The 19,869-nt window shown below is 42.9% G+C and overlaps 1 protein-coding gene across 20 annotated transcripts in view; it reads right to left on the reverse strand.

Moving 5' to 3' along the window:
- Positions 1 to 19,869, reverse strand: part of gramd1bb (GRAM domain containing 1Bb) — a 138,275-nt gene that overhangs the window by 7,617 nt on the left and 110,789 nt on the right. For 12 of the 20 annotated variants that reach the window (XM_030438942.1, XM_030438869.1, XM_030438880.1 and 9 more), the window contains 14 exons: positions 16,311 to 16,331; positions 14,810 to 14,833; positions 12,562 to 12,582; positions 11,840 to 11,863; positions 6,342 to 6,426; positions 5,686 to 5,789; positions 5,471 to 5,566; positions 2,720 to 2,800; positions 2,318 to 2,433; positions 1,173 to 1,329; positions 853 to 1,045; positions 598 to 741; positions 374 to 492; positions 136 to 278 (listed from right to left, as the gene is read on the reverse strand). In XM_030438942.1, coding sequence (XP_030294802.1) covers positions 136 to 278; positions 374 to 492; positions 598 to 741; positions 853 to 1,045; positions 1,173 to 1,329; positions 2,318 to 2,433; positions 2,720 to 2,800; positions 5,471 to 5,566; positions 5,686 to 5,789; positions 6,342 to 6,426; positions 11,840 to 11,863; positions 12,562 to 12,582; positions 14,810 to 14,833; positions 16,311 to 16,331 — 1,328 coding nt within the window. The remainder of the gene's footprint in view (positions 1 to 135; positions 279 to 373; positions 493 to 597; positions 742 to 852; positions 1,046 to 1,172; positions 1,330 to 2,317; positions 2,434 to 2,719; positions 2,801 to 5,470; positions 5,567 to 5,685; positions 5,790 to 6,341; positions 6,427 to 11,839; positions 11,864 to 12,561; positions 12,583 to 14,809; positions 14,834 to 16,310; positions 16,332 to 19,869) is intronic. The other 8 variants (XM_030438933.1, XM_030438927.1, XM_030438886.1 and 5 more) reach the window with 7 other exon arrangements.

The raw sequence follows: 19,869 nt of genomic DNA on the forward strand, positions 1-19,869 counted from the left end.
ATTGAAAACAAAGACAAGAAATCCTAAATAAAAACAGACATGCCTGAACAATAGTAGAAATAGTAACACTTGACTCAATACAACAGGTCATTTGCCCGTGTGTGAGCTGTGGGTATCTGACCACGTCTTACTCACCGTAACCGACACTTGTTCTTGGCCACCCTGGTGAGCATGTAGTGGTTGAGAGTGTAGAAGTAATCGTGGTAGGGCACGTCATGTGTGATGACCTCAGCGTCGATGACGTAGCACTCGCTCTCCTGACTGATTTTATACAGAGTCTGACAACAGAAGGAAAGTGTTGTGTAATTGCATGTTATTTTGAAAGATGTTTCAAACTCGGGGTCGAAGCTTGATAAACTGGAGCTGACTTTACCTGTGTCTCACTGGCTGTGGACGTTTTGGGGGCCAGAGGATTGGATAGTGAGATGGTGTACATGATCTCTCTGGTCTGGTCCCCAGCATCCTCCTTCTTCCACGGATGGTACACCACATCTACACAGCGAAATGATGACAGAGGGAAACATTAATGAATTTAGGAAGCCTGCAGATGAGCACATTTACTCAGAGGTCAGCTGTAGAAGCATCAGAAATACTGACCTGAGATTCGTCTCTGTTCCATGAAGTCACTCATGAACTGTGACTCTGTGAAGAGGATGTCGTAGAGCTTGTCCACACTGAACTTGAAGACCTCGTTGATGTGCTGCCTGCCATTCAGATCCTCGTGGAAGGCCTGTACTTCACCTGCAAGTCAGAAAAAGACACAAATATAATTAGATGTGCCTTCACACGTCTTGTTACTACCATCACTCTGTTGTGAGCGGTGACATCAATAAACGCACGGACATTCTGTACCTTCATCGTGCGTTTCAGAGGAATCGCTGAGCTCGGTGGGGATGTCTTCGTTGTCGTTGAAGTCCAGAGAGGGTGAGGGGACGGGACCACCAGGCCCGCTGGTATCGTTGTTCTTCTCTTCCACCAACAGTGGAACGGTTAGCAGCTCGCCGTCTGGCAGGAAGTCTACGAAGTCTTCTGCTGGGAGGTCAAACTGTAGAAAGACAAATCGACATCTTCAGTAATGTTTCTTTGTGTCAAGGAAATGTCTCATGGTTGCACTTGATTCCACACGTATAAATATGCGTAGATATGTTGGTGTAGGTGTAGGTGTAACTTACAGCGATGGGTGTGTCCCCTGGGCTGGGGATGGTGCTGTTTGGGACGACCTTTTTATGTAGCAGCGGCGGGCTCCCCTCGGGCTTGGCCTCAGCGCTGCTCTTAGACAAGTTGTCATTGTTGATCTCGTTTTCTTCATTGGGAATCTCTTCACTGAACCTGACGGCAACAACGAGAACTTTACTCACTTCTACTCCTAATATCATCTCACGTCATGAATGAGGTTCTCGTCTCACAAGTCTCACTCAGACTATGGCGGGTGTGGGTTTGGCTTCGTTAGGTGCCAGGTGGGCAGTACTTGACATTTGGCAAAATCGGCCTAGTGTATTTGAATATTAAAGAAGCTCAAACCCAAAAAGAAGTTGTTTTGTTATTCAATTATCTGTATGTGTGGGAAACATTTACAAATCTATCTCCCCTTCCCTTTACTCATAAGTATGTAGATTATCATCTGTCATTAGAAAAGCCACAATCACTTCAGGAGCATCATGGAGCGTCTCATTTGACCTCAGTTCAGCCTTTGAAGTAAATCTTTCCTCTCTGATTGTCAGTTTGAGTACGTAGCCGACGTTTGATCAAAGGTGAGCTGACAAAAAAAACGTCAGACACTGGGAGTGCCCTGAAGGCTATGACCCCGTATTGATTCCATCTAGTAAATCCACTTCAGAAATTAAGGGGAAAAATGCAAATAGAGGAAGGGAGTGATCTTTAAGGCCTTTGAACATATCCAGTATCCAGTATTTGCTGTGTTGCATCCTTAGCAGTCTTAACTTTATCCCAGCCTTATACTCTAAATATTTAATTTTATTATGTCTGACGACATTTTTTTCTTCATGCCTATTTTATTCTTGGTAACCATTTAATTATATTCTATCTTATTACTACTTTAAAACAAAGGCAACAAATAGTGGTGTAAATCGGCAGAAAAGCTGAGAAAGATGTTAAGTGCGTAATTGCGCATCTAAATGGATTAGCTGAGACAGCTGGAGAGGGTGTGTGTGCTTGTATGTCAGCGAGTGTGTGCACGGCTTCTTGCTGCTCACACTGGACCTCTAATCATTTTGTAATTTGGGTAATTAGCTCACTGGCCGACAAATGTTTACATGAGTAACCACAGTGACTGATGCTGCAGCATAAACAGACTCACCCCATGGTATTGAAGTCGTCATCAGGGGGAACGTAGTCCTCGTCGTCACTGGTCAGGCCGAGCTCGTTGCCATAGCACTGGTGGACAAAGTGCCACAGTTCTTTGGGGCACAGGGGCTGCAAGAGCATCCAATCAAAGTAAGAATTTAAATCTTATTCAATTCAACAGTGACAGTGCTAGTCAGTCAGTATCAGCGGAGTTGCAATGGATAAATAAGTAATGTAACATAGTATAAAACAGTATACCTGTAATAAACAATACTATACTCATATGATTATAAATAATACAATAATAACAATAATAATAATTTCAATGATATACTTATAATAATGCATTACGTAACACAGCAATGTGTAAATGCAATGGGAGGACAAAATCAAAAACTACATCCGATTTTCTCACCTTGTCCAGCAGAGCGTTCTGCCACAGTCTGAACATCATCATGTAAGTCCGGTCCCTGGCTCCAAATGAGGTGAAAAAGTGCTGCAAAAAACATAATTGAGTCTGGTTAGCCCAGCAATGCAATCACACTCACTGGAAATATAAGGGCCATTTCTGAGAAGCACGATTTAATTAGTAGTGACATATTTTGGCAACGACGCTGAGCATTAACAAGTGCCAACGATTCTCCAGTTTCCCAACTCAGGGCAGGAACATGTCTATGGAAGTTAAATCAAGTCATTAATCAAGAGCATAGAGCATCAGTTTGAGAGCATGATTTCATTCCTTTTCAGTGACACAGCTCCTTCGCGTGCTCAGATTTTTTCTCCTCATGCTCATATTTTGTGCTTGCATTTAAATTTCTTCTGCTTTCTTTCAAAATGTCTGCTTAAAGTAAAAAATCACATGCCTGTGTTCACATTTCTCCCTCTTGCAAACAAAAATGTCGCTCGCATTCAAATGTGCCCTCTGCGCGCTCAGATCTAAGTGCACACACTCAGAACACACACCTGCTCACTGGTCAAGTTCTGCTCTCGGATCTCTCCTCTGCTCACGGATTTTTCTTGTGTATCAACACTGTCAACCAATAGAAGGCTGTCTACTGTTGACCAATCAGATTATACCCGCTTCTTTGCGGATGCGTTCGCTGTACTTCAAGGAGCGTCGCATACGGACGGGCACTGTTTCTACCGAGTTTATCTACTTCCGTCCTCCAGGCTGTTAAATGTGGTGGTTCCCTTTATTTTATGACGACTTTTGGAATAAAATATCAGTTAATCAATACACGAGCGCCCGTGCTTTTCATTACAGTAGCTACATCAACATAAAGTAGAACAATAGCGACTCTACTTTCGCCATATTAGCCAATAGCCAGTTACCCAGGCAGCGGGATATGTTATATAGTATAAATACTGGAGGGTTAGTATGTTTGAGACGATAGTACAGCGGTTAAGAACATTAATCTATGATGCTTTTTGCATCATGGGACGCTCGTTCGCATCCCGGCCCGGCGTACAGAGTTAGGTGTAAATGTACCGTATATTACCAAATAATAGCCGCGTGTCAATTAACCGCAGGGTCCCCTTTAAACGCCGATGCAGGTGTATATTTTCATAAATAACCGCTGGTTCCAAATAAATGCTGGGTCTAATTCATGTATTCTTTTTTAATCAAGGAAGAAGACGTGACCACTGACACTGCACGTTTTTCTTCTTCACCTTTTTCACGCGTTGTACTGCTTTCTGTCAGTCAGTATCACACTGATGATCGCCATGGCTCCGGTGCAGCAACAAAATAAAAAGTATGACTTGAAATTCAAACTTTCTGTCGTAAAATATGCAGAGGAAAACTCGGGAAAACCTTCAGTGACAGACAGCAGAGATGAGGAGTTTGCAGCGAGTGCTAGTTGGATGAATCGTTTCCTCCGCCGCAACTTGCAGAAGGATGCCAGAGAATTCACCGAGAAGCTGGCGAAGTTTGTGACATTTTCATTCCGGATTTTGAGAGGAAGGAATTAAACGCCTTTCCCAAATAAACGCCTGGTCTGTTAAGTGATTGAAACAAATAAATGCCGCGGCTATTATTTGGTATTTTACGGTATGATAGCTCGCTCGGCCGGGGAGAGAGACATGGATCACAGTGCTCAGCTGCAGACACAGCAGAGAGGTGACGAGACGCGACTCATCATGACTGACAGGCATCAAGGCCACTCAGCCTTACCTTACTGACCCGCCCCCAGATATTTCATTCACAAAAACAGGGCCTGTGGCAATTCTGGACAGCTGTTTTTTTTTTTCTTCTTTTTTTCTTCTTCTTCCTTCATGGGCCCGCTGTACTGTCATCACAACCATGCTCACTTGTCACTATTTATACTATATAACATATCCCGCTGCCTGGGTAGCTGGCTATTGGCTAATATGGCGAAAGTAGAGCGGCTATTGTTCTACTTTATGTTGATGTATGTAGCTATTGTAATGAAAAGCACGGGCGCTCGTGTATTGATTAACTGATATTTTATTCCAAAAGTCATCATAAAATAAAGGGAACCACCACATTTAACAGCCTGGAGGACGGAAGTAGATAAACCCGGTAGAGACAGTGCCCGTCCGTATGCGACGCTCCTTGAAGTACAGCGAACGCATCCGCAAAGAAGCGGGTGTAATCTGATTGGTCAACAGTAGCCGGCCTTCTATTGGTTGACAGTGTTGATACACAAGAAAAATCCGTGAGCAGAGGAGAGATCCGAGAGCAGAACTTGACCTGTGAGCAGGTGTGTGTTCTGAGCGCGTGCACTTAGATCTGAGCGTGCAGAGGGCACATTTGAATGCGAGCGACATTTTTGTTTGCAAGAAGGAGAAATGTGAACCCAGGCATGTGATTTTTTACTTTAAGCAGACATTTTGAAAGAAAGCAGAAGAAATTTAAATGCAAGCACAAAATGTGAGCATGAGGAGAAAAAATCTGAGCACGCGAAGGAGCTGTGTCACTGAAAAGGAATGAAATCATGCTCTCAAACTGAAAATCTATGCTCTTGATTAATGACTTGATTTAACTTCCATACATGTCCCCACTGTTGGTACTCAAGATCTAATGACCAATCTTTCTTCCAGCCGGACTTCGTAATCATCTGCAAAATGACTAGATTTGAAACATATTCACAGATATACCTACATCAGTTTAAACGCTTGTCTTTCATTAGTCTGTATCTTTTACCTTCTCTGTGTCGGTGCAGACCTGGATGGCATTGGGAATGAGGCGGGCAGTCTTCTCTTTCGTCATCGAGCAGATGTCCTTTAGCCGCACTGTTAGCTACACACACGCACACACACAATTATCACACACACGTTATAGTTCCAATTATGCCACAATACTGCCAATATAAACAAAACACGTGACAGCACAGATTTGCGGAGTGTCAGCGTGCGTACCAGCGTTTCCCAGCGGAAGATGTTGCTATAGAAGCAGATCCAGTTCTCAGAGAGGTAGAGTCGTCCCTGCAAGAGGATGTCCCGCTGAAGAGCACACGAGTAGTCTGGAAACAAAGACGCCGTAAAAAAGTCAGAGACAAAAATACAACAAATCACAAATGACATCTGCATCAGTGAGATCCAAATCCTAAAAAAAGTATGTCCATCATTAGATCAGACATTAGAACCAGCTAAGATCCAGACACATAACCATACAGTACTCCTGCTAAGTGTACATCATTGCCAAGCCACTTGACACTTGAGCTTAGTTTTACCCTCCAGCTTTATTTTTCAAGGTTTTTCAGACAAAGACAGCATTCATCTGAGAGTTGGGGAAAAACATGCAACAACAAATCAACTGAACTTGTGACACTATGTGTTCATGGCCGAGTGCGGTATGTGGCTTAAACTGCTGGGAAGGAAAAAAAAACAGTGGAGTATTTGGACACTACTGATGTAGACATATTTCAATCATTATCATCCACATTTGGAAAGTCCAATATTTGTTTTAGTCCTCTCCTTGTCCTGAGAGGATCAATCATTTTCTTATCAGTGATAACTCGGCTGCGCCCCGCCCGTCCTTGCACGGCCTCTGTTTGTGTACGGCACCCACTCACCCACAATGAGTCTCTCTGTGTCGGGAAGCTGCTTGAAGAGTTTCCTAAAGTCCTCATTGCGCTGCTTGTATGTCGGGCTCAGCACCTGCAGTGACAAACAGAGTCAGAAATACCACCACACACATATAAACACACACACACACACACACACACACACACACACACACTCACGCACAGACACATACATCTCCAGCACTCGCACTCTTCATGCTCTCTGACTCGCTCGCTCACAGGTTTTGTCTCCGTCACGCAGCCCGAGTTATTTGATTCTATGTGCATGTCACAAAACCTTGTTAAAACCACCCACAGGTTGGATCGGGATGTCTGGTTTACTCTGATCACACTGTCGATTTCATTCTGTGGGTGATTTTGACAGGCGCTGGAAATGGATGTGTGGTGAATCGCAAGCAGAGGAGTGTTAGCCTGAGTAATATTTATCACCGTTAATGATAAGCGCAATACACATGCGGCCGTGACTATGAGCTTTTCCAATGTGGGTCACATTCTCAGATTTGCATCACAGAGCAACATGTGTCTGACAATGAGGCTTTTGTTTAGTGACAAGGGGGTAGGACAGCTGATGAGATGCAAACCAAACTGTGCACAGTGGTTTGATTAACCTGAGCAAACACAGCAAACTTCTCAGCGCTGTATTCAACTTCAACACACTTTTGCTTTGCTTGGCGTCAGCAGACTTTATTTACACGGGACAGCCCGAGACGTAGAAAGTCTCCAAAATGTGTGCCAAGGCGACGGCTCTCACTGTCTGCGCCAGATGCTTTCCTTCAACAGGAAAGCTTCAGGAAACAATAGCTGCCAATACAGTAACAAGAGGTATACTGAGACAATAGAGAAATATAGTCTGTTGGATCAGGCCTGGTGGGAAAAGAACAGCTTGTTCACATTAAAAAATGCTGCATGTGCTTCCCTTGTTAAACGTTTGAAATACTGCTTGGGAGAATCTGTTTCTGCTTCTACTCGGCGCCGTGATGAGAAAAACGGCTCTGTGAAATCTGTGACAGCCTTTTGCAAATCGCCTGGAATCTAATTTTACTGCGCACATCACCGAGATGATCAAGATCCACCAACAAGCGCTAAAACTGCTCGTATGTCAAGTCACTCGCACTCAACCTGATGAACACTCCACACTACAGGCCTCTATGAGCTCTGGGAGATTTCAAATAGCTATGACTCATACCCAAACCAGTTGTTTTCTTTAGTAGTGGGGAATTACCGCAGAATGCTTACAGCAGCGTGCAGTAAAGCCTTCTCCCCTCTGTCCCTGACTTATCTCTGCTCAGCAATCAGTTTTTCGAAAGCATTTTTTAAACTCCTCCACATCGTTTTGCTCACTCCTCTCCTTGCAGTTTTCAACTTACAGCGGGGATCTCCTCAGAGTCACACTCGGGGTCCTGAAGGTCCGAGGCAGCCCAGCCCCACTCCCAGCCCCACTCCCCTCTAGCTGGACCCTGCAGAAGCCACCCTGCCAATGCCTCATCCAGCTCCAGCACGGCCTCCCAGTCCGACATCGTGCAATCTTCGTAGTGCAGCTCCATATTTCGCTGCGCCGAAATCCTTTCTGGCGCCTGGACGGAAGCAGATTTTTCCAAAATGAGGGGCCCCAGTGGGCTCTCCTGACGTCCGAGGACTTGTCAGTCACAGTTGGTTTGGTAAACAAGAGCAGACAGAGCTTGCGAGTCCAGTGGTTTGGAAGCTTCAGTATCCGCCCCCCCCCCTTGTTTTGGGTGCTGCTCCCAGTTTGGTGTTGAGCGGTGGACACGGCACACTCCAGCCACATGATCCTCTTCTCGCTCTGTCGTTCTCTGGCTCTCATACTCTCTCTCTCTCCCTCTCTCTCTCTCTCTCTCTCCCTTTCACACACAGGGAGAGGAGTTACGGCCGTTGCCCTCTAGTAACCCCCAGCCAACAAGTCCTTTATTATCATGCCAGTAGCTTTTTCCTTTTTTTCCCCCCTGCTTACTCCTCCTAGTAAGTGTGTGCGCCGAGTGTGTGTGTGTGTGTGTGTGTGTGTGTGTGTGTGGTGCTGTCCAGGTCTGAGTGCCTTGTAATTACCCAGTTTACGACCAGCAAAAGAATGAAGCAAGTTTACTTTGCGGACAACTAATGCAAACAAAGACAGGACTGGGAAGAAAGAGGCTACAGTAAGAAGATGGACTCGATAAAAGCGAGAAATGTTTTCAGTCCGGGGAAGTGTGTGTTGAGTCCTTCTTGCTGTTCAACCGAGTGATTGAGTTACAGAGAACAGATGTGAGCATAACCTCCAGTTACCTCCGCCTGCAAAACAACACCATCAATCTTGACAGGGCCTGAACTGGGTCTGCAGTTCAGATCTTTAAATCGCACAGTGAAGTGGTTGCACCAACATACTGTAAATATGTATTTATTCCAAGTGTCATTCGATCGTTCCTTATGTGTCTGGAGAAGCTGCTGGAGTCCAAAGGGGACCAAAAGCTTCAATCAGTAATGATTTGAAGGTATTGGTGGTATGAAAGCACCCCGTCCTTTCTCCCCGTCTTGGCATTAAGGTCACTCATGAACTCGCAACTTCTATTTTAGCTGGCTCCAAAAAATGTTAAGCATGTCCTCCCACTATTCTTAACCCCAAAGTATTTCAAAAGTCAAGAAGGTGAGCATAGTGTTGGAGGTCCCAGCGGCAATGACAAAAAAAAACAAAAACACCAGTGTTACTACAGCTTGCATTTCATTGACTCAAAACGTGTAGGCCACTTTTCTACACTGGAATCCAGCCACGACTTCCTCCGCTGCTATTTCCCAGTGCCCACTTTGTGCAGACGCTGCGGAGGCAATCTGAGGCAGGAAAAATAGACGAGACTTGGAAAATTATCTTCAGCAGCGGGCCTCTTTGGAAAACAGTGCAGATCATTCACACGCAGCCCTGAAAGGGCCTTCACCCCTCACATCATGAGGATGAAATTTCAGTGGAATGAGTGGTTTGTCTGCTAAGAATCGCCAATAGAACAAACCGTTCCTCAAAACTACCTCCAGGTTGAGTGTAGTCCTTTATCACTCCCGCTTATTCAATTAATTTCCTCCAATAAATCAAGCAGAGAAAGAGGCCATTGTTAAACTGATGCAACATCCAGCGTTCAGATGAGAGTATGAGACTTGGGATGAGGTTGGACAGCATGTTTATAGATCTGGTTAACCATTAACTGGCTAAACAAACAGTAAGGGATGAAGGAGACTGGTACTGTAATCCAGGGCGGGGTTTTTTGCCGCGTGAGCGTGTCAGAGCGAAAGCTGACGTTCACTCTGCTGCATCGATCCAAACAAATTCACTGTCTACAGTTCCAGTCTCACTTATCAACGCTCTGTTTGTTGGTGTTTTCCCTCCTGCTGCTTAAATTCCCCGCAGCCTGAGGGTATGGTTGCCATAGAAGCAATGCGACAAACTTGTGCAGATGCAAAGCGAATAACCGGGTGCTGCTCTGAGGAAAGATGGCCACTGTACGCATCTCTAACAGGCTCAGAACTCACATTAGGACGGGTTTATTTTTATAATCACTGTGGGTTCAGTGCCATGGGAGGTCATCATCGCCATGTAGAGGTGCACACATACACACACGCAGTCCTCCATGCAGGTACATACAGTCACAGCCAGCTAAGTAACAGTACCAATGGTAATATTTGACTTATTGATTGAGCTGCAGTGTTTACCGTATGAGTAAGGATGAGTGTACAAGATGTCAGGAACACAGCCCCAATATGGAGACCAACCCACTGATGGTAAATTACTCTTTTATTTCCTTCGCCAAAAAAATCATCCAGATACACAAGCAATTTGGTCCGATACTCAGCTTGTAATGGTTTAAAAACTACGTCATTGTGGTTTGATGATGACACAGGGTAGGAGTGTTTTTTTTTTTAATATTCTTAAAAAGCAACTTCTAATGGACGCAGGTAAATTACTCACTTGTTTTAAAGGATGAGACTGGTGTTGCTCTGTGTTTTTCTTAGTGTCAACAAATCCCACGAACGGGCCAAAACCAACTCTCTTGATCCTTTTTTCCGACTTTCATACTCAAGCAGTGTAACTCAGCCCCCAAACCCCTTTGGGTCGTACTGAAGACATCAATCTTTACAAACAGGCCACACATACATAGTTCTATTTTTAGGTATAGAATTTTTTTGTAGAAGCCAGGCACTGTAGTTTCGGACAGTTTCCTGAGCCCGTGCAGTAATATGTTCTATACCTTCACGTGTTTCACAAAGAACCTTGGCCCCTCTTTGCTCGTGAACAGCTGAGCCTTTCGATCACGATACAAACTCTTGTTACCGATGATCCAGTCCACCTGCGGAATGTTCCGTAAAGGTGTTCTCTGAACCACTGCACAACTTTCTCAGTCTTTTGTTGCCCCTGTCCCCATGCGTTCAAAATGTGTCGCTGCCATCAAATTCAGAATAAGGTTAATGAGGTAAAACATTAACTATGCTGTCTTTGTGCTGTTTTGAAGTGAGCATATGTACATTCTGATTAATTTGTGTTTTACACAGTGTCCTGACTTTGTTGGAACTGGGGTAGTAGGATCAAATCATTAATAATCTTCACATGGGATTTGTTGAAAATAAAAATGATATCACCAGCTTCATCCTTCGATAAAGTATGATTTTGGGACTAATTAGTAGGCAGTATAGTATAGCAGTATTTTGCAGTGTATTGGATGATGGTCCTGGTATCTTGCACACTGTGCTGTTAAGGCCAGCTCTTCGTCATCTGTAAACATGACATTTACATCGGTTAGACATTAAAAGTGTCAGAGCAACCTCGACTCTACATTGTTACTTGGTCAGTAGAGGAAATGTGAGTTGCCTACTACAGCTGAGTGCGTTAGAAAAGTATTCAAGAAGCTGCCTGGGCTTTTGGGACCAAGCCTCTTCTGAACTCAACAGCATTTCTCCAGGTTCCCCGTGCTTTCTTCTGAATGTCACACTGAAGCCTAAATGTCCCAGTGCAGATGTTTGACAGAACACGGACATAGAAATTCAGACTGAGGGAAACATGCCACAACCTAAAGCACCATGCTCCATTCCCCTGTTGTTCAAAGGCATTCAAGGCTCGTCCAGAGGCCCTCGTGATGGTTCGTTGATTCGTTTAGTACAGTGAGAAAGTCAGCGCGCTTGTTACCACCTGTTGCATGCCAGAATTAGAAGTTTGGGTGGTGACATGTCAGGGACTTAAATGAGTTTACAGGCAAATCCAGATCTCGCTACTGTCAATATAATTTAACTTTAGGGCTTTAGTTAAACGAACAGGTATATTTTTAATGTTCATTTCATGTCGTAATGAGTTCCTCCAACGTGTGGCTTCGCTATTAGGCGGTAACATCACTGACTGAAGTCAATGGGATGAAAAACAGGCAGGAGGGATATTTTCATTCCACCGGTCTGAGAAAATACAGAGCGAGAGAGAGACAGAAAGATATCTGGGGTTGCACAAGAATACAAGTCATGCTTACTCTCAGGATGTGTTGTCTTTCATGCTGGGGAGAGAGGGGAAGAGTGTATACACAGGGAATAAAAAAAAAAAGAAATAAAACAACATAAAATGGGAAAAAGTCCAATAAAGACACTTCTGGAGAGACTAGGGTTTCACACTGAGAGGTGTAAAGTCCAACATTCTCATTCTTTCTCACCCTGCGGGCTTAATTAACACAACAGGCATCTCTTCTGTGTTCAAAACATTTATCAAGGGGTTGTTCAGCGGCTGAACACATGTAAAAAGAGTTATAGTGGGGGCAGAAATAGTGTTATGACACCATCTTGTGGCACAATCAAAAAACTGCAATACTCTTTGTATGAACCATGAAGAAGAAACCTTGGACAAATTATGAAGTATCAAAACTAGTGTTGAAAAAATCCTACTGTCATCTTTCCATTCCCTTCATTCCCGGCAACAGGAATGTCCACCTGTTGCTCTTTTAAACCCATGCTAATCCCTGCCTGGAGGACCAGTAACCCACACTGGTGATTTGGTGCTCCAGTAAACAGGGTCAAGGACAAGGCGTCAACTCGCCACCATTACAACTCTGAAAGACTTCTAGGTGTCACCCTAATCACATTAACTCGCTCATACCAGTACACACACACACACAGACACACACAGACACAGACACACACACCCATATAAGACTTAGAAAATCACAAGTGTTTACAATGTAAAGAATAAGGTTTGACTTACGTTGTACCAGCTTTGGCTCTTCTGTGGAGAGAGAAAGAGAGACAGAGGATGTGTTTAACCTTTTGATAACTTGCACAAACTGTAGCAGACAGAAAGAGGGTGTGGCGCCCAGGTCATACTGTACCTCAAACACCTCCCTGCTGGGAATTTGTCAACAGGGAGTTGTCAACAATGTGTAAAAAGCCAGAAACTGTCAATATTGCTTGAAGTGCTGAAGTAAACACAGTGAAATTCTCTTTCAGTTTGCTCATCACGGCACTCAGTTCATACTGGTCTTTACAGAATGACACTGATTCAAGCATTTAAAGATTCATCGAATGTAGAAATCTTTCAAAAATAGAGGGATTCCGAGGAAAATCTGCTTCCTGTTTTGGTGGAACTGAAAGTAATTTCACTCCGATCCTGCCATATACTGCATTAGTGCATTAAATATACACACTGTTCTTTTTTTATTTAACTACCTTACTACAATATCTCGTTGTCTTTAGCTTTTATTCAAACACCTGCAGTAGGATTGATCTGAAGCATTTTCTAGAAATTTTGAACAACGTACAACATTTTATAACTCAAAAAGACAAAGTTAAAAACAAGTTCCCCTTCGTAGCAGTTTTGGGACTTCTCATCACGTCTGATTTTGTGTGCTCTATGTAAACAAACCCATTGGTTCTGTTGCAGTGGTGCAACAGCAGAGGGCAGCAGAGATATATCTTAATCATGACTAGATCATGACATTACAACATTTTTTCAGTCATATCAAACACACTTTTTCGCTCTAACAGTCGAAGAGCAAAAGTCCCAGAGGGGAAACATGCAGGTGATCATTCAGAGGGTGAAACAAGGAAGAGGGTATTCAGGGGGAGAAGAGGATAGATAGGTCGAAAGTGATATCCAGTGTCTGATTCCAGTGGTACAACGATTAAAAGCACCAAATGTATATAAAAAAAAAAACAAACAAAAAAAAACATCCAAATTCCACTAGCAACAGAATCAGATTTGTTCTATTTTAGAGACAGTTTTACGATGAGATGCAGTCGGACATTTCCTAAACTAAACATAATAGAGAGAGGGTGCGTTTTAAACATTTAGCCTGTCATATTTTGACCTGGCAGACAAATAGCCTTAAAAAGTGTCTAAATGTAGCAGAGTTTGTTGTCCTTTGAAACTGTGACATGTTCAATCTCTCTTTGGTGCCTGGGGTGGACTGAGTTTTCTCTGTGTCTGACAGGCTTCGCTGGTTATTTGGTGTGTGTGGCGTCAGCGGGCAGTGAGCTGCAGTAGCAGGCCCGAGGCCTGGCTGTGACGATAGCTGTGCTAATGTGGGCTAATCTGATCTGAAGGTGACAGAGACACGAGGAAGGAATTACTTTGAGGCCCCCGTCTGGATAAGGTGGGTGTGCACCATTGTGTTTGACTTTTTGTGACTACTGAGTTTGTGACAGTTATGACAGCACTTCATATAGGAGAGAATATTTACTTTGAGTGTATGCAGGGACAGAGAGTAGGAATAGTAATGTATATAATATTACATATTTATATGAGTTTACAAAAATAATATAATTTTTGTACATTATCCTTTGATGCTTTAGTATGCACATTTTGTGCCAATAAAAATGCAGATGAAAAAATATATGAGAGAGAAAGAGGGAGAGAGACGCCCCTGTGATTCAGTGATTTACTCTAAACCATAATATTCTGTTTCAACATCAACACACTGGGGCAGTGGATTACAGAAATGTGAACTTTTTCACTGGCGACACATCAATAAGAAACACATTTTGAGTGAAATCTTTTGAGTTTTGTTCTTTTTTCTCTAAATAAAAAGTGATTTTTGGTGGAGAAATCAGTGGAGAGCTTTCATGATGGCAAGCAGGCCAGTTAAAGTTCTGAACTGTGTGATACGGACATCGTCTTGTCATTACAACATATTCAGCAGAACTGTTGAAAAGTACGCAAGTAATAGGACTGCCCTGCGAACAAGCACTGAGGGGGGGATTCAGATTTTAGAGGGCCTCTTTTAATGTAGAATCTTCAATAAAAAAGCATTATAAAGAAACCAGTACACAAATGATTGTCCTTTCACATTAATTTAAGGGGATGGATAGCATGGGGAAAGGACATGAGGGACTGACACTATCAAGGGGGATCCTACAGCCGCACAGCTACAGAGGAAGCGGAGGGCCGAGGGGGATTTAATGGGGGCCAGCGGGGATTGTCAGTGGGTCAAATGAAAACAAGAAGAAATGCTTACTTTAATCAGGTTTAGTCTGTCATACTGGAAGAAAATTAAAGAGAAAACAAAACGTTAACCAAAGCAGTGAGCAGCATGAACACAGAAAGAAACAGAAAATGAGAGAGAAAAGGCTGAGGTCTGATGAGCGCGTGGCCCATACACAACTCCAAAGCGTTACAAAGCGACAGTTTTAGCTGCTCTGATGTTTCAAAACGTTGCTAATTTCGTCTCTGAACCGAGCTCGTATATTACATGAGAAGCCAGATTGATCGGATAACCGTCACTGGTATCGTCATATGGCCCTTTCTCTGAATGCACTCTTTTATTTGGATTGTATTAGGGCTAGGGTGATCAAGCTCACGTTGCCGGGACGACCTCACGCCATGTCTGGGGTCATGTGACCACTGCTGACTGCGGAGGCTCACGTGGGGGGGGGGGGTGGTTTGGGGGGTGGGGGGAGCGGTTGGCGCTTGGAGTATGGCACAGAAAGGAAAAGTGATGTAATCAATTGGGATGTGTGTTTGTGTGTGTGTGTGTTTGTGTGTGAAACAGACTGTGCAAATAGAGCACCATGAAGCACCATCCTCCCATTTGTTGTCCCATTTCTGCCTGTGTCTTGACACAAATGATACCCTATACACTGCTACTCAGCAATAACTTTAACGAGCGAAAGGAAAGAAAAGAAAAAAAAAAAGTGGGATGAAGCCTGACACGGTGCAAAATTGGATGGATGAATATGGGCGATGCACTAAAACGTGACACCAGCCTGCAGTGTATTTACAGGAACGGGGAGGGTGGGGATTGGGGGGAGGGATCCTTTCATGTGGCAACAGAGTGGCTGCTCAAATAATGATGTAGTCCTGGCGCTCTGGACCGGGATGCTGGCAGGATTTTTAAGAGTTTATCCCTCTGCAGCCAGGCAGTGACACAGCATGACAGATATAAAGCTCTCATTACTGCAATGTAACAATGGGATACGTCTGTAAAGAGGGGGACACACGGGCCAAAAGAGAGAGAAGGAGAGAAGGGAATTTAGACAGTTATTTGCAGTATTGTTGATCAGGGATCTGCATCAGAAAATGTTCTCTCCGTTATGCGAGTGATAGTTTGCTTTTTCATTTGTTTTCTTTTATTTCTTCCTACATTTGAAGAACAAAAAAGAGCATATTCTGAACCCGATATTTATAAACAAGCTTAATACAGTTACTGGAAAAAATTTAATTAGGAATTTGCTACATTGCATATCACCAAGAAAGGAAAGGAAAGGACAGGAGAAGAGAGGAAGTGAGGGCAGTTATGAGGGGTTTTTTCTGCGTTAAGAAATGTCCATCTGCTATGGTCGTGGGTGCAGACGGTTGCAGTGTGCTCAGGAACAAGCTGGGTTCAGGGTGAAGCATTGCAAACGGGGGGGGGGGGGGCTTGGACATTTCCACAGAGCAGCTCACAAGACAAGAGGTGGGGGCAGAGGGGGAGGTGGGCACAAAGATATTTGAAGAACAGAAAAAAGAGTAATGCTTACTTTGGAAAGTCGCTTGTGAGACTAGCATGCAATCAGGAGAAGAACAAAGAAAAATCAGATAGAAAAAAATGAAAATAAAAAGGAAATCAACTGCAAGAAGAAACAGCTGAAAGTACAAACAGAAGAGCTGAACAGTCATTATCAAGATGGCACACGTTATCATATGGCATGTAGCAGCAGCAGCAGAGAGCGAAGGCGTGCACGATGTGTCGTGGAGACGGAAAACCATGACGAAAAACAACAGGTGATTTAAAAAACAGATGAGGACACAATGAGAGGGTGAAATGAGGACGGGAGTGACATGGCAATTCTTTTCTAACATTTTGGAAGCTCAAACGAGTGCTGAGCACGCAAAACATTAGAGCCACATGCTCCTTCTGTGAAATAACCTGAACGAATCCGTACACCAGTTCAGATGAAAATGCAAATGAGGGGGAGGACAGTAGTTACGACACCTCGACAACTTTTCTGGTTTTCTAGGCTTTCTTCATGAAGAGCTTGTGGTGTTGACAGATATGAGGGCTCTACTCTTATTCTCTTCTCTTATCTGTAAAGCAGCAATCACTGCAGATGCGTCTAAATAGCAATAAATTATCTGCGTCTAATCTCGCTATTCAGTACCCAGGAAACACAACACAGCAAACCTCTGTCAAAGGCAGTAAGTTCCCAAAATTGCTGTTAAAAGATTGGTTCACATTTTTTTCAAGCCTGTCTTCGAATATACGCACATTGAAAAGAGGTTCATCGCTTTTGTCCCCCATCACAGGATCTCTTGGTGTTTTTTATCTGATAGTGCTAAGTTGTTCCTACAACATCATTATTAATGTTGCTTAAGGAACCATCATTGCAGAGTCCACATAGGGAGTGAGATGTGGTAGTTGAATGGTTCAAGCACACGAGATCCTTTTACAACTAGTGTTACATTTTTGACTTTTGATTTTAAGACTAAGTTGACTTATTATCTTCGTCGCTAAGGTTTAGGCAGCACTAACACTGTTAGGTGTAAGAAAACATGGATAGGGTTGAAATAGACCCTTTCACAGTGTAAACCACAAATGAAAACTTCTCCCCTGTTCGTATTTTTCCAATCTTCCCCTCCTGAGTTGCAAAGCTATTACATCATAAAATCGCGATTGGCCAGTTAGAATGATGGTCCTGGAGCATCATTAATCGTGTTATTGTAGGAACTAGTGTTGTCACAGTACCTTGAAACTTATCACAATGTGATAAGATTTTCAATTGCAGTAAACATTAAATACATTAACTTTTTTTCTCTTGGGCTGAAGTTGTCGCTCACTTTAATCAGTAAGTGAGACACTGGTTGGGTCTTGAGTTGTTGTTGCCTAAACTGTACACACACTGCTCTGCCACTTTCAAAGCTATCATGTTACTGTCAAGCCCACACTAAACTATTTTGCTTACTTTACATATTATAAAATAGATTCTTTTAAACATCTGCAATGCTTTGGCCTGACAGACCGCTGGTCTATTAAAAGACTGGAGAAAATCCTGATGTGTGTGTGTGTGTGTGTCAGCTCGCTGTCCGAGAGAGGACAATGTAACAGAGCACAGCTGGTGTATCGATGTTGTTGTTAATGAGTGTTGAAAGGGTTTCAAGTATTCAGAATCGATATGTGTTATAAAATCTATATTTCTGACAACACTAGTAGGAACACCAACACAGCGATATCGTGCTCTTTTGATGGATCGTATTAGCAGGGACAAAAATCATAGCAAGTAAACTCGACACCGCGGTTACTGTGTCAAGACAGACTTGAAAAATGTGAACCAACCCTTTAAACCCAAACACACCATTCTTGTTAATCAAACTTTCAGCTGAAATGATTCCTTGAATAACAAAACACAATCATAGAATCAGAAGAAGAAAAGCTGACGGTAAATTGTTAACATAAACATACATACATACAAACAAACCGAAAGGATCCAAAACAAAACTACCTTCACTGATGCCACAAATACATCACTGGTTTAGGAAGAATGTGGTGTGGAGCACATGGTTTTCAGTTTTTAATAAGCTGCAGACACTAAGCATCTCTTCAACAGTGTAACTTTAATAGAACAGCGCTTTGATGAAGAAATGCTTTTTATTAGTTCCTGCATCTTATTAAAAGCTTTGACTATAACTGTGTGCACCAGACTGCACAGACAGGCAAAGTCACGCCCCTTCCAGTCAGCCCCCATCGGTCCTTAATCAGAAAAAGTATGTATGGTAGTGAACGGAAGAAGACATTTTTTTTTTTTATCCTGTTTGAATTGATCCATGAATTATATTCATGACATATGTCAATTTAAAGATAATCAAAGTTGCAATTTCTCATACAATTAATAAAAGACGGAATCATAAAGTCTACACACATAATGGTCGTATCAGTCATGTTGTCTCATTTAGCGCTCACCAAAGCCCATAACTGAACCCTTGTAAAGGCGGTCTCATATATTAGTAGCTGACAGAACTGACTGACTCCTCTTTGACAGAACTGCAGCTGTCAATATGACCAGACTTCTTCTGATTTTCCCCTTTCTTACTCCCTTTTTTGTGCTGAGGTGACGGCTGTGTTGGTGATGATGTATATTGTGCAAGATGACACAGTTAATCGAATGTTGTCGTATATTTAACTATCTTTACAACAAACTGAGACTTTCTTGACTTGCAAAATAATCATTTAAATTGACAGACTTCATACGTAGTTGTAATCAATGGTACAATTTAAATGGGATAAAAAATGATTTCTCTCTTGACCACTGTACATACTTTTTCTGAAATGAGGCCCCATGGTGCACAACGAAAGGGGACTTTGTCTCTTTATACCCCCATCCCTGTTTCACTGTAGAAATCTTCAACTACATCACTTGTTTTGATTTCGATTTCCAGTGTCGCCTTTTGATGAGCATAAAAACAAAATCCCAATAGTGAGTAAATTAATATATAAAGAATGTCTCCACTTCTGACTTTCCATTTTGGGCTAATTTGTCTATCCTTTAATTATAGTTTTCGGAAAGGAAAGGCAGAGTAAAAGACTAGTGAGTGTATGGGATGTAAAAATGACAGGCTGGAATGGAGAGGAGGGTGCAATCTCTCCTTAGGGGGGAGAGTGATAGCTGCAGCTCACTGGTTGCATATCAGTATGTACAAGTCAATAACCAATCGAAGGGTACGTCACTATACTCGGAAAAGGGAATACAGCTGGGCTGACTCTGACGTGTTTATGCAGTCACAGTTTATGAATGGCTGCACAAGTTGACATATCCTGTCGACTACGGTCTCATAAAGTCAGTGCGATGTCCCTACGGAACATCAAAGATAAGCACTCGGCTGCTGACCTCGCTTCACAGTTGTCCGAAAACAGGGCTAACATGCAGTATTCTTACTGTATGTAAACATGAAGGTTGTATTGTTATCTCACATGCACTCTCACACACATGCATTACTGCATGAGCATTAAAGTGATATGCTCTTTAACTCTATAAGAAACACAGATATGAGTTTAGGGCATGTCCTGCTCATGCTGTATTGCTGTACTGAATATAACAACGTGTC

The sequence above is a fragment of the Sparus aurata genome, chromosome 2 (genome assembly GCF_900880675.1).
Source record: "Sparus aurata chromosome 2, fSpaAur1.1, whole genome shotgun sequence".
NCBI lineage: Eukaryota > Metazoa > Chordata > Actinopteri > Spariformes > Sparidae > Sparus > Sparus aurata.